Here is a 14,160-nt window from a genome sequence, read left to right as displayed (position 1 = left end):
TTCTTTAAATAAGTAACACCACATGGTACACATTGAAAAATTATAGTTTTTAAATTAAAAGACTTTGTCAAACTGCCAACTCATTCTTAGTTACAATTAATGTTGTTGCCTCTATAGAATAGCGTCAAAGTCGATTATAATCTGCTTTTTTGTTGGCATATGTTGCTTATAGACGATGCCAACTGCATCGAGCATGCGCTTGGATGCTTTATAAATGGATTTTTCAGCATACTTGTCGGATATGTAGAATATTTCTCTGATACCTGATTGAATGATTAGCTTTGTACACTCATTGCAGGGAAAGAGAGTCGTGTAGAGTCGAGTACCGTCCAGACTGGTGCAGTTGCTATTGAGGATTGCGTTTGCCTCAGCGTGTACAACATATAATTTTTTGCAATCCAATGGATCGCTATCACTATTCTTAACCCAAGGAAATATATCATCGCTACAGTTTCGCGGGAATCCATTGTAGCCAATAGCTACGATACGGTTCTGTTTATCCACAATGCATGCTCCAACCTGGGTGACAGGATCTTTGCTACGTTTAGCTGAAAGTAGAGCGGTGGCCATAAAGTAATCATCCCACATTAAATAGTCCTGTCGCTTGTTTATATGTAGCGAAGTTAATCTCTCAGTCGCCAGTGACAAGTCGGTATCTTCTTTTATCAGTTCCTCGGACATTATTCTGGAAATAATTATTGAAACGGTTAAAGCAATTAGTGCTTAATTCATTAGAAAATGCTATATGTGTTCCTCAATTATATTCAGCAGAAATAATGAAGCAACAATAAGAGTGTGCTTTTATGTGAATGTCTCTTTATTATTCATGTAATTTATGGTATAGTCATAAACATTATTATCAAATAACTGAACTATTCAGCAGCAATATACTAGAATTAATACATATGTAATATAATTGGAATTTATAGCAATTGTATTTATCAGAATTTAATGATCCAAATCAAAATGTTTTATTAGGTGCAAACCTAATTCACAGTTGACAGCGGTTGCCTTTATTTTTATTTTAGGAGCTCTTCTGCAGTTGAATGGGATTCTGTTTCAGGTGCAGATATATGGAGCGCATACGTGAGACGTCCTTGCCCGCTTTGTTGACCTTGGGATTAAAGTCGCAGAGCTTGGCAATGTGCTCCCACTCGGTGCCGGGCTCAATAGCACCGTTCTCCAATGAAGCGGCTTGAATTTCGGCATTACGCGAAGATAGTTTAGTTTTTGAAAGCGATTCCTCAATCTGTCGAAGCCAGTCGTCCAGTTCCTTTTTGGACTGTTGACGCAACTCCTCCTTCTTACGTTCCTCCTCGAGATCCTTTTCCTCAAGGCGTTGCTTCTGCTCTTCACGCCACTTTTTGATTTTCTCGGGTTCTTCACGAGACGGTGGTGGTCCCGAGATGCCAACAGGTTCGTTTGACTCGCTACCAATTACTTCGAAGCTGCCCGTCGATGATTCAAGACCTCCTCCAACGGCAGCAGATAGTTCACTGCCCAGTTCGGCACCGCCTCCCACTAAACCGCCAAGTAGTTCATCGTCAGTGGCAAGAGCAGTAGCTGCATTTGTGGCAGATCCTCCCGTTATTTCAGCCTCAAGGTCTCCCAGAACTGATTGCTCGCGGGCCAAAAAGTCTGCTGCTGGGTCAACTTCCTCTTTTGTTGCAAAATCGTCAGCGAAATCCATTTTGTACTCTAGAAATTGTCATATACACATATGTACATACATACATACATAGTAGTTACAGTTAATGGGCGTATTTGTCACTTACACGTATGAATAATGTGTAAAATCAAAGCAAATGAAATCTACACATTTCATACAATATCATTAAAAATACATACCTCTTGCTTTGATTGGTTACACAACTTAAGTTTTTTTAAATTGTATTATTCGTCTATATATACAACTTAAATGAATTGTTTTCTCAGTTTTAATCTTAGTTTTTTTTCTCAATAAAAAATTGTAGAGTTGTATCGTTCTAATGAACAAATTCAACTGAACAATCATGGATTTAGTTCGTTCACTTACTTTAGTGATTAGTTCAAAATTTACTTAATCGGAACGATTTGATCAACGTCAGTTCGGTTTTAAAAAGGCTAACGCGCAATTCAAATGTGAACTTATTATTAGTTTATTTGCAACAAATTAATCATTTAATGCAAATTATTAAATCAATATTTAATAAAATAAAGGCGATCATCGCTATGAAGGTTTGAAGTATGCCACCCATCGGGAGAAGAAGTTATTTTATTTAATTTTAAACAAAATTCGAATTGCGACAACTTTTTTAATTAAAAGGTTGCCGAGGGTTTAAACTAACCGAATTTTTTTCTGGGATGCAAGGTTGCCACCTCGGCTTACAATTTTGTAATTTTGCAAATGTGATTGTGATAATTAAAGTATTTTCACTTGTATTAAGATTAAAATTGTAAAAAGGTAACTTAGCACGATGACATCGTGGTGCTATTTTCATAAAAATCAAAAGATTGGAATAACCACTTTGCGTTTTTACATCACACTTTACAACACTAGATTGATAGCTGAGCAAAATATAATGTACATAAATATGTACATATGTTTGTATAAACATTCATATATACATATGTATGTATGTGCGTTGCTGCGTACGAACAGGGAGTTCAATATGTATGCACACATAGAATGCGTTAAAAATTTCAAAATATCCGAAAGCTCAACTTACCACATAAATAATTACAGAAAAGCACACAAGAAATAACAAATTAAGAACATGAGCCTCAGAAGACGGGTTTTAATGAACCGATTCACGTGTGTATTGCTCATATGAATCACTAGTTCCTTTTGTACTTGATCGGCCATTTTGGAGATTGTTTCACCCACAAAAAAGTTATGCAGCCAAATTATAGAAGTTTTCAAAATAAGTTTACTTAAAATTGCATGGTAAATTTACAAGTGCATAATCGAAGCAAAATATAAAGATGTTTCATCGCAGTGTGAATCTTATGAAGCAGTAAAACGCCCAAGTTGCTTGTTAGTGACTATCTTAAAACGTACGCACACATGTATGTTTGTATGTATACATATACATACATATATGTATATGCATGTAAAAAGTGTTTTCAAGAAAATATCAACTGATGTACACATGCACACAAATGTATTTAATGCATAAAAATAACTAATGCATTATGCAAATGCAAATTAGATAAAAATATTGATTAATTTTTTCGAATTAGCAAAAGTATGACACAGTCTTTCTATGCAAATTGTGCGCGGCATAATTCAGTTTTGTGTGTATGTATATATGCATAGGTACATACATACATACCAATGTACATATCGCGAAACATGCACTTGGCGCAGGGCTGCACACTCTTGAATAATTTTGAAAAATAACTTGGTTGCAGACACATTTATTTGGTTGCGCCTTTTTGGTTAGTGTACAGAAAATCGTCAGCAAGTACAAGTGCATGTGTATGTGTTTATGTGAGTGTGTGTATGTGTATGTAAATAGTAAAGAGCATGCCTGCTTGTATTTTATATATTTAGCCAATGCAATATTAATGATATAAACAAACCTGTTTTCAGTTCAAACACGCCTCATGGATCCCAACTCCAGTCCCTGGTCATACGCTTACAACCGCATTGTGCCCGGTTCAGCCGGTAGCACGGGAGGCACAGCGGAGGAATTTCAGCATCCGCACTTAGCCACCATAACAGCAGCAAGCTTAGCGAGCTTCAATGCAGCTGCAGCAAGTGGCGGCAGTTTTGTGCCGCCATCGCCGATCGGCAGCTATAATCCAGTATTCCAGCAGATATATCATCATGCAGCCGCTGCCAGTGTACAGCCGAAGCCGGCGCATTATGCCTCAACGACGGTCAACACACCGCACCGTCAACTGCAGCAACTGCAGTTGCCTACCAGTCTGGACAAGCAGCTGAGCACATTTCAAAATCAGGCAGCCGTCGCGGCTGTTTCATCAGCAGCCGCTGCTGCCGCCGCTGCCAACAATGTGGCATCGAACTATTACGGTGAGAACTCATCGTCGAGCGGTGCCTCACCTTCGCCTACCACAGTGGCTCTCACCTCAACATCGCTGACGTGGAACACGCCGAATATGCTATCCAATACGTTCCTTGCCATGCAGCAACAGCAGCAGCAAGCCCAACAGCAACAGCAGCAACAACAACAGGCGCAACAGCAGCAACTTAATCTAGTGGCTGACAAAGTGGTGAGTATATCAAAATTGTCATTATCGCAACAAAGAGTTGCAAATGGCCATGTCCGGGAACTTGAAGGGGCTCAGTTTGTATTGACAAAGAAAAAATGTCAATAACATTTGATTTGGTGGCATTTTCTCAGCTTCAACAACACTTAGTGCTTTGGTTTGGCGCTTAAATCTAGACTCGACTCAAAATAGGCCTAAACAACATCTTATAAAAATACTAACACTTAACACTGGTAATTAAAATGATGGACAATGATGAAAGTAGAGTAATTTAACTAGAAATCCTTTTGGTTCATTCAGAAGATGTCACCGAGTGTGGTGTATATTCATATAAATTTGATATAGTATTTGCTGGGCCCCTTTGGACGCTTCCTTGATAACATTGCCTCACCCTCTCATACTTTATGCCTCAACTTATACCTAACTGTCTATGTAAAATGCATATATTTATATAAATGTATCAAAATACCGAAACAACACAAACAATTTCCGTTTCCATCAAATTTATGTACAATACAAAAATTTACCTGACAACCTTCCACGGCTGCTTCAACGAATCTGTAGCAAATCAAACAAGAAAAGACGCAAATCGAAGCGTACAACGAACTAATTTACTTGACCCAATTGCAACAACAACAACAGCAGCAGCAGCAACAACAGCAGCAGCAGCAGGAACAACAACAACAACAGCAGCAGCAACAACAGCAATTGCAACAAAATATTGGTGAGACGGAAACCTACTACACAATAGATGGACAAAAGATAAAGTTGTCTCGCAAGGATCCGCAATCGATACACATCGAACAGCAGAATGTTAGTCCCGCCTATGCGGCACAATACGCGAGTCCCGCATTAAGCTCAGCGGATGGATCACCAATAACGAATTTGAACACTGTCGATGTGGCTGGAGCGCCACATGTTATTGTATACAAGACAACGCCGGCGACGGCAGCGTCGGCGACGTCATCGGCGGCATCCTCATCTGCATCGCCAGTGTCGCGTCGTACAGTGATGAATGTGGCAGGCGCGGGTTCGTCTGCAGCTCCCACAACGGTTGCCTACTCATCTGTGATACAGAGCACACTGCAGCAACAGCAGCAGCTGCAGCAGGTGCAACAGCATTGCTGGACAAAGCCAGAGGATGGGCAGGAGGATATTAAGAGTGTGCTGCAGCTGCATGTCAAGCAGGAGCATCGTCAGCTGGACTATGGCAACGATGCAGCCCCTGGCAGCACGGATACCAGTGAGAATCTCGTGTTTAACCTGCCGCCAGGTCTTGAGATAAAGCAAACATTTTATCAGCCAAGTGTCGTTGATGTTGAGTCGAAACAGGCGCAGTCTCAGGTGCAGGTGCAGGCTGTGGCCCAGGAGCATCTGCTGCCCCAAGGCCGTCGACAGCATGTGGTGGCCAATATGATTATGTCACCCGGGACATCGAGCAGCTTAGCGTCACAGATTCAAACAGTGCCAAAGGTTTGTATTTTATTTGTATGTATTCATTTTCGTTTACTCTTTTTTGTTTGTTCGTTTATGTTTTTACGTTTTTATGTTTGTTTTCTTCTGCTTCTGATTTAAATTTAAACTTTGTTGTGCTTTAATTCTTCATTTGAATCTGCCAGTCAATTAGATAGTTCGGTAATAGCCTTGTTTATTAAGAACTAATCAATTCAATTGTGTAAATTAGTTAAACAGCTTATAGTTTTAAATGTTGCAAAACGTAAGTACAAGTACTATTTTTTCGCTTAACTTCTGTATTATTCTTTTTATTATGATTTAATTCTTGTGTATTTTTTGGAGGCGGCTTTTGTTTTTATTTCATATTTAATTTCATTATGTTGTACAAATTGTTTGACAAAAATCATGTGGTCTATTTGAAACTGTGACGTGACGTTGAAAGTGTCAAGTGTGTGAAGTGTGTGTCTTTGTTGAGGTTGAAATTGCATAAATGGTATTTCTCAAGTCGAATGTCCCAACACTGTTTTTAAAGCAGATTTCCAGATATCGGAAACCATTATTGTCTCTATCTTTAATCGACGCATTTCTTTTTTATTGCTCTGTTGCAGGAGGATGTAAAGCCACCGCCCAAGCCGGCGAAGACGCCAAGGAAACGGCAGCCGAAGAAAACGTTGATTGCGAGTAGCGAATATAGCACAGTTCGAAGTCCACAGGAATCGCAGCATCATCAGCTGCAACAGCAACAGCAGCAGCACAATCAACAGCAACAGCAGCAGCAAAATACGTATTATGATTTCAATAGCAAGTGGAATACGCCGCTGAAAACAGAGAACAATGCGGCGTCGGTGTCGGTGTCTGTGTCGCCAGCGACAACTATAAACATACCCACATATCCGCAGCATAGTCAGCCGCAGCAACAGTCCTCACAGCAGCAGCAGCAGCAACAACAGCAGCATCTGCCGCAGCCCGCACACTTGCAGTCATCGCAGGCGCAGTCGCATCTCACACAGCTTGCACAGTACTATCCAGCATTTCCGCAGCCGATTGCATCGCAGTACACGGCGTGTATGCAACAGCAACAACAGCAGCAGCAACAGCAGCAGCAGCAACAACAGCAGCAGCAGGTGTACACTCAGCAACAGCAGCAGCAACAACAAGTGTATGCCCAACAGCTGCAGCACCAACAGCATCAACAGCAGCAACAGCAGCAGCAGCAACAACAGCAGCAACATCAACAGGATAAAATTGAGTCTGTGCAACAGCAAGATGAGGAAGGATCAAGTTCAGCAGATGCTGCTGCTGCCGAAGCGATCAATAAGGTGATTGTGCCAAACATTGAAGAGGAACTCGACTTTTTGGCAGATGCGAATAGTGCGCCGAAGCAGGGATATGCCAACTCACTGACCACCAATGGACGCGGCACAAACTCTTCGACGAATAATACAAACTTTGGCATACGTAATCCCAACAAAACGCCTTCACCGGAGCCGCCTTCTTCCACAGCGCACGAGTGCAGCAATAATGGGTTGACGCCGGTGTCGACAACCACGCATTGCACATCCAGTGGTGCATCCAGCTCATACAATCCGGCCGCACCGAAGCCTGTCAGCGTGGGCACATCGATTGGAGAAAAGAAGACACAATTTATGGACAGTTATCTCAAGTTTCTGCAAGGCGAACGCGACGATGATCCGCCGCCGGTTGTGAAACCATCGCGCAAGCTTAACTATCCACGTGCTCCATACAAACGTAAAGGGAAAAGCGGATCCGGTGATGATGCGTCCACATCGCAGGCAACAACACCAGGTGCCGCAACAACGGACAACCAGATAGTGCACAATCTGGCCGGTCTTGTTGGTGATGATGGACATCGAATTAAAATACTCTCACAAACTCAAATACTGCCGAAAAAGAGGCCACATGCACAAATGGTGGCAGCGGCGGCTGCTGCGGCGGCTGCCGCTGAATCAACAACTACCTCTGTCATCCAGCATCCTGCAGCTGATCAGACGACATCCTCGTTTCGGCCATATGCCCAGCAACAGCAGCAACAGGAGGCGTCTGCTCTCGGCACTGCACAGCATTTTGTGCAACAACATTGCGCGCAGTTGGGCGGCGGTACTGGGACGGGGGCAGGGAGCGGGAGCGGCAGTCAAGGTATGTTACTTGACCAACAGCATAATTCCAATAAGCACTCTACTATCGCAACTACTGCTGCGCCATGCAACAACAATTACAACAACAACAACAACCACCATCACACAACCGCCGAGGCGCCGCCAACGGCGACGGCATTGGCATCGGCATCCACCATCAACACGGCAGCGGTTAGCGCCAATCCTCATCACTTTATAAATCTGCTTTGGCCATGGCAGCATTAGCCGCGTTTTAATCGCAACCATACATTATACATATAATGACACACTCAACAGACGAAACATATTACGAACCTGTTACCAGGACGGGGACAAGGACAAGGACATGGACATGGACAAGCACTAGGACTAGGACTAGGATTAGAACAACCACCAGACACATGGACATGGACATGGACATGGAAACTGTGCATATGTAAAAACCGAATACATAAACTTAACTTTTAAAAAATTGTTATAAAGACGAAACGCATGAGCAAAAAACAAAAGTAAAAAAAGTATAAGTATTTTTGAGATGGAATAACGAGAACAAATATTATTAATTTAAAAATGAAAAAAAAAAATCATCAAAAATAAAAATCAAAACGTGTATTTTTATTATTATTTACTTAATTGTGAGCCGATTCGGCATGTTGATTGGATCATCGATGGCTGATCCACGGCTCCTCGGTTTCTTCTCGGCAAAGCTAAGGCAAATGGCAATGGCAATGGCAAATGGGTTAATGTTGATGGTTGATGTTGATGTTGATATTGATGTTGATGTAGTTGTTGTTCGGCGCTACGTTTGTTCTGTGCGACGGTTTTGCACCACCTCCACCACATTGATGCTTGTTGCTAACCACTTTTGTGCTCTCCACAGACCCATTGAATATGCCGCCACGTCGGGAGCAATGCTCCCGCAAGGCCAAGGAGAGCAGCATGCACGCACTGCTTTTGAATACGTCTACTATTGGGGAGGGTAATGCGGTGGGTGAGCCGGAGGAGTTCACTGACTCGGACACGGATCCCGTTTGGACGCCGCAGGAGGAAGACGTAAGTGTTACTCGTGCGATGCTCGCTCTCCATCGTTCCTCTTGTTTGTAACTCATTCCATCCACCATTCCACTATCATATTATCAAACAGAGCGATGACGGTAAGGGATATGGCAAGCGAAAAGCGGCACGGCGCATTAAAGGCACCCCACGCAAGAACAACTATTGCCAGCAATCCATGCAATTACAGCATCAACTGCAGGGTTCACAGCAACAGCAGCAGCAACAGCATCTTCATCAGCAGCAGCAACAGCAACAACAGCAGCAGCAGCAACAGTTACATGCCACTGGCGATGCCTACAATTCGCAGCAGGATCTGCAAGGTGGCCCTGATGTCAGCTATGGCAATGCAACAACGGGAGCACCAGCAACAGCTGAGAACTTTAAAGTAGGTTTATCATCTACAGAATATCAATTATTGTAACCTTCATCAAATTTACTTTTTCTGCTACATTTGGGGTCATCAAAAAGAAAATTATAAAATTCTTTTAAAGTACAGCTTTTTTTAAATTGTATAATAATTATTTTAATCATTTTATTCTTATCTTATTATCTCAAGAACTGTTGACTTAAATTTAAAACTAATTAAGAATGAGTAAGAGATATACGTATCAGCATTTAGGTTTTAAAATCGTAGCTGACGTTTTCAGTTAATGATAATAAAGGTCAAATCAGCTCCGAAAAACAGTTTTAAAAAATGATAGATTTAAAACAGATTTTGAAGAAAAGTTTGACAGTAGGAAATTTTTAAAAATTGTTTTCTCAACTGGAGCCTACTATGAATTTGGTGAAGGCTACAATCTGGATGTTACATAATGCTATCAACTATAATTTACATTTCTTGACTTTTGCACAGACTGGCGACTTTATCGTCTTACGCGCGGATTTGGTTAACGACTGGCCAACAATTTGGCAGGTGGACTCCAAATGTATATTGCAAAAGTACGAGCCATTTCGACAGAACGGCAAGACTTTCTATCGCAACATGTCCAAGGTGAATAAATGTTAATATCAATCTCCTTCAGTATTATAAATGTATACTTGTTTATTATTTTATAGTATGCTTCGTGGAATCTAGAAACGAAGAAACTCTACCTCAAAGCTCCCGTGCGAATCCAGCTTCAATCTCACACTGAGACAATTGTTGAGTTTATGCGTTCTGAGCTTTTAGCTGATGATACTGAGCAGTTTATTGAGAAGATAATGGAGGACTATCTGTCTTATCGGGATAATTTTGAAATTTATATACAAACAATGATATCGCAGGCGCTTGATCCAAGCTTTTTCTCTGAGATAACACGCGAGAAGGGTAAGTCTCAACGTACCTATAGAATATACACTTATGGATCGAACAGAAAAATAAAATAATAGCCTGACTAATACCTGCCTTATCCGAATACATTTTTTGACTTACTTTAAACCATAAATATATTGTGTAATATTCTATATTTATATAAATATTTAATTTATTTATTTTATTTTTCTTGTCATATTCAAGATGATTACTTTTTGGGTAGCGTGCGTGTCGTAGACAACATCATGGACAATTGTAAACGAAAACTATTGGCAATCACCCCGTGGACTCGAAGCATTATCTCGTCTATTGAGACTTGGCCAAAGTGTCACGTTTTTTCTGAATGGGTGCAAAACAATCTGACTCAGAAGAATTGTGCTGGCTGCCATCAACCAGGAATCGCCGTTCGTTTCCTGCTATTTGGAGAACCGTATAATCCAAACACGATGCAGACCATAACTCCAGATGCACGGATTGTATACGAGAAAGTAAAAATGATTTTTAAGTGATCAATCTTTCTGTTGCTAAAATTTGTCCCTTTACTTTCAGGATATTGTATTATGTCGAATCTGTGCTGCACGCGCGGATCTCTTCCATAAGATTGCGCATGAGAAGTTCAATCTGTTTATTAATTGTTCACAGCGTGTAACTGAGCAACAACAACAATTTCCGGATAAGACCTCAACCGAAATTCTGAACGATCTGTTGGCTGAACACAACTGGATTGATGAGGCAAGTGATTGTTGTGTTTTTCAATTAAATTAAATTAAATTATCTAAAGATTTTTCTCTAAATTCAGTTGTTTCGAAACATGCGCAATTGTTGGGCTGAGGTTGAGAGCTTGGAGCGACAGAAGCGCTTTCGTGAAGTAATGCAGTAGTTATCATCTATAATAAACACTATGATTTGGAGCTGGACCTGCTTGAAAATGTATTATTGTATACAACAATGCTGCAATAAACTCAATGAGTTGTTAATTTTTATATCGATAACCATATTCTTAAGTTGCTATGCTACATTAAGGACATTTCTCGTATTGCATATTGCATTTTTCTGTCTGCAATCCAACTATCAAGCTATAAATTATGCACATTGCATATATATCTTGTGTTGTGGTCCTTATGCTTCAACTCCATTTAGTTTCATAAGCTTATACTAATTTAACAAAAATAAGAAAATCAAATGTAACTCGGTTAATTTGTAATATTTTCTTAAAATCGAAAAGTCGCAAATCTTGAAATGTTACAAGCGCACCTCTGAACATTGAATAACATGTTTGTCATTAATGCAGACAAAAAAAAAATAGTTGTATTCTTCACATAAAGACACAGAGTAGAATGTATAGATTACTACCTTCTTATTTTTATGTATTTTACCGAAGTTTTTATTCTATTTAGCATTTATTCTAAGTTACATACTTAATGTAAATTTCTTTTGCTCTTAATTTCATTAAATGAATGAATAAATTGCTTGTAAATATAAAAATTCACATAAATCAATTTAATTGCCAAAAACTTTAAATTTGACTAAAATGTGGTTTAGCATTGGATATTGGCGTAAAGAATTAAAATATACAAACTGTCGGTGTTGAACATTTAGAACTGTTTATTTTATTATTTATTTCATATAATTGGGTACACCATATAATAGACATTAGAAATCATATAGTCTTAGTTTTATATACAGCAATGTTAGTTTAATAATAGTTTGACTTTCAATTTAAAGCAGTTATGTGTTTAATAAGTTTGAAATTTTTTCCCCCACACTCAAATCGCAAGAATAATGAAGATTGGAGCAAACATAATTCTTAGTGACGTTTTTTTGATGTCCTAATAATCCCTATATGATAGACATATAGGCAAGTGGTTTTCTCTATTTAAAAGATTGTAGAATTTCAATTTAAAGAATGCGTGTGTATTTTTTTGAGCGTTTAAAAAATTTTTTTTTATTTTATTTTAATTTTATGTATTATTTGCCGATTGATCGACAATTTGTATAATTTTCTTATTGTCGATTTTAACGGATATTTTTCAAGCTCGATTCACATTTTGCATTTACATTACTATTTGAAACAGAGAATTACTTGGAGCTATCTTTCCGTTAATATTCATCGATGATAAAACAGTACCAAATGAGTATAACATGCTATTTGCAGATGTTAAGAAATTACCTATAGCGCAAAGCAAGCAGTCGGACGACCATTTGACAAACTAGCAAGCAGTTCAACCAGCTGATTACATTTCCATATTAGCTCGGCTTGCTCAAATTTTTTTTAAATTTCTCAAATCGCGAAGATGTGCTACAAACTTAATGAAGACAGTTGGACAGTAATCTTACAGTATGTAGGACTGAAGGATCAATTATCATTAATGCAAGTTTCGGAGGAAATGAATACCATTGTTCAGAACAACTGGAGATACATTAAGGAGGCTCACATGGACAAAGATATCCTTGGAGAGTTTAACGAGGAGCCGAATGAAATGCACAATTTCCTAAAGCTCGCCTGTAGATCTCTGCAAAGGTTATTGCTCTATGGGCCATTCCTTAACGAACTGTTACCATCTTGGAAGTCGTACGACTTCCCCAAGGTCCGTAGTCTCGACTGTGCTACTTGGTTCGCATATGAGCATGATGACGATGTGACGCTGCTCCTCACAGAGCTATTTCCAGAGCTCACTAAGCTTACACTTCGAAACACAAACCATGGTCATCATCTATGGAACTTCAGAAAACTTCAGGAGCTGACTTTGCACTCCAGTTCGTTAGATACGCCAACACTTGATAGAATCTTTGGATCGTTGCCATTGCGGAAACTCTCGCTCTTCCCGTTCTGTACTTCTGAGGTTGGTGACCTTTCTCTGGTCCACAAATGCGCCACCCTAGAAGAGCTGCTAATTGAGGACTATAACTTGACGTTCGGAACGTTAAGCAGTTTACTGAAACTGTCAAGGTTTCAACGCTTGTGTTTCTACACGCGTGACTACTATTACAATTATATGCGTAATTTGAAGCATTTGGATCAAGAGTCCAGGGTGCGATCGCTTTTATTTAACTCATGTTCCTGGTATTTCCATGATGATCTGGGCTTGTGTGTTGCGCGTTTTTCAAATCTTTGTCGTCTAGTGGTACAGGATGATGACATAAATATGAAACAGCTGTATATAATTTGTTCCAATCTGAAAATTTTGGAGGAGTTACATTTGATAGATATTCGTGATTTCCCGTTTGCCACGGACATGTGGAACATGGTCGGTGCATGTCGAACCTTAAAGGTCCTTAACATATCTGACAACAAATTGCACGAGTTCTTTTTGGAAGAGAGTAGCACATGTCTAAATAAAGTACTCAAGAGACGTAATGCAAATTCCCCTGTCACTTTTCACGTCCACAAAACCAGACTGGCTAACGATCCTCAGAGGGTAAGTCAATACAATTAATTAAATATTTAAATTACAAATATATGATTAAATTGTTATTTCAGACAATAGATGCACTGCATCATCCCTATTTGAAAATCTCATTTAATCCAGTGCATATAGACACATTGACCATTGAGAAAAGAGCATTTATTGAAACGGAATTTAGACCGTTTTAAAAAAACCTGCTAAAAACCCAAAATGAAGACTGAAGAATTAATTGTGATTGATGCTTTTTTTCTAGTTATTCAACTTGCAAGTTTCTACAGCAGTAAAAATAATAAAGTAAGTTTGCTTACCAAAAGCATTAGAAAAATGTCCAACATAATTCCCAATAAAAATTTAATAATTGTTTTCTTTTTCAATGTTACTTGTTGTATTGGTTTTTAATACATACACATAAAAATAATACATACAATATATAAAAAATTATAAAAAATCAAAAATAAATATACATATATAGTAATTACGCTTTATCGGTATAGTTGAAAAATGCACTTTCTTAAAACCGATGGATCGTAGATGCGTCAAAAGGCGTACCAACAAATATGTATATATGGTACAACGTATAAATATATAGATATATTTGTTG

At 39.2% G+C, this 14,160-nt stretch overlaps 4 protein-coding genes across 12 annotated transcripts; 2 read left to right on the top strand and 2 right to left on the bottom strand.

Moving 5' to 3' along the window:
- Nucleotides 1-13: 13 nt before the first annotated feature.
- Nucleotides 14-2,830, bottom strand: LOC117789039 (probable deoxycytidylate deaminase). Its single transcript, XM_034628038.1, has 2 exons — nucleotides 2,709-2,830; nucleotides 14-685 (listed from the first exon to the last, which is right to left on the bottom strand). The coding sequence occupies exon 2, from the start codon at nucleotides 679-681 to the stop codon at nucleotides 112-114; it is 570 nt and encodes a 189-aa protein (XP_034483929.1). The 5' UTR covers nucleotides 682-685; nucleotides 2,709-2,830; the 3' UTR covers nucleotides 14-111.
- Nucleotides 795-2,783, bottom strand: LOC117789038 (clathrin light chain). Of its 2 annotated transcripts, none has more exons than XM_034628037.1 (2): nucleotides 2,709-2,783; nucleotides 795-1,698 (listed from the first exon to the last, which is right to left on the bottom strand). In XM_034628037.1, exon 2 carries the CDS (start codon nucleotides 1,688-1,690, stop codon nucleotides 1,025-1,027), a length of 666 nt encoding a protein of 221 aa, XP_034483928.1. In that variant the 5' UTR covers nucleotides 1,691-1,698; nucleotides 2,709-2,783; the 3' UTR covers nucleotides 795-1,024. The 2 variants fall into 2 exon arrangements, with proteins under 2 accessions (XP_034483928.1, XP_034483927.1); XM_034628036.1 differs by lacking the exon at nucleotides 2,709-2,783 and adding an exon at nucleotides 1,849-2,006.
- LOC117789036 (mediator of RNA polymerase II transcription subunit 15) lies at nucleotides 2,816-11,320 on the top strand. Of its 8 annotated transcripts, none has more exons than XM_034628027.1 (12): nucleotides 2,818-2,926; nucleotides 2,979-3,036; nucleotides 3,575-4,218; nucleotides 4,780-5,688; nucleotides 6,279-7,827; nucleotides 8,686-8,858; nucleotides 8,950-9,246; nucleotides 9,715-9,852; nucleotides 9,918-10,167; nucleotides 10,357-10,640; nucleotides 10,702-10,884; nucleotides 10,952-11,320. In XM_034628027.1, the coding sequence occupies exons 1-12, from the start codon at nucleotides 2,924-2,926 to the stop codon at nucleotides 11,030-11,032; spliced, it is 4,569 nt and encodes a 1,522-aa protein (XP_034483918.1). In that variant the 5' UTR covers nucleotides 2,818-2,923; the 3' UTR covers nucleotides 11,033-11,320. The 8 variants fall into 8 exon arrangements, with proteins under 8 accessions (XP_034483922.1, XP_034483918.1, XP_034483917.1 ...); XM_034628026.1 differs by having other exon boundaries at nucleotides 2,979-3,048; XM_034628031.1 differs by lacking the exon at nucleotides 2,979-3,036 and having other exon boundaries at nucleotides 2,816-2,926.
- A 1,093-nt stretch (nucleotides 11,321-12,413) lies between these two features.
- On the top strand, nucleotides 12,414-13,937 carry LOC117786547. Its single transcript, XM_034624865.1, has 2 exons — nucleotides 12,414-13,571; nucleotides 13,634-13,937. The coding sequence occupies exons 1-2, from the start codon at nucleotides 12,447-12,449 to the stop codon at nucleotides 13,745-13,747; spliced, it is 1,239 nt and encodes a 412-aa protein (XP_034480756.1). The 5' UTR covers nucleotides 12,414-12,446; the 3' UTR covers nucleotides 13,748-13,937.
- The last annotated feature ends 223 nt before the right edge of the window (nucleotides 13,938-14,160 follow it).

The sequence above is a fragment of the Drosophila innubila genome (genome assembly GCF_004354385.1).
Source record: "Drosophila innubila isolate TH190305 chromosome 3L unlocalized genomic scaffold, UK_Dinn_1.0 0_D_3L, whole genome shotgun sequence".
NCBI classification, from domain to species: domain Eukaryota; kingdom Metazoa; phylum Arthropoda; class Insecta; order Diptera; family Drosophilidae; genus Drosophila; species Drosophila innubila.
The sequence above is the reverse complement of the archived record's forward strand: the minus strand, read 5'-3'. Positions and strand labels throughout refer to the sequence as shown.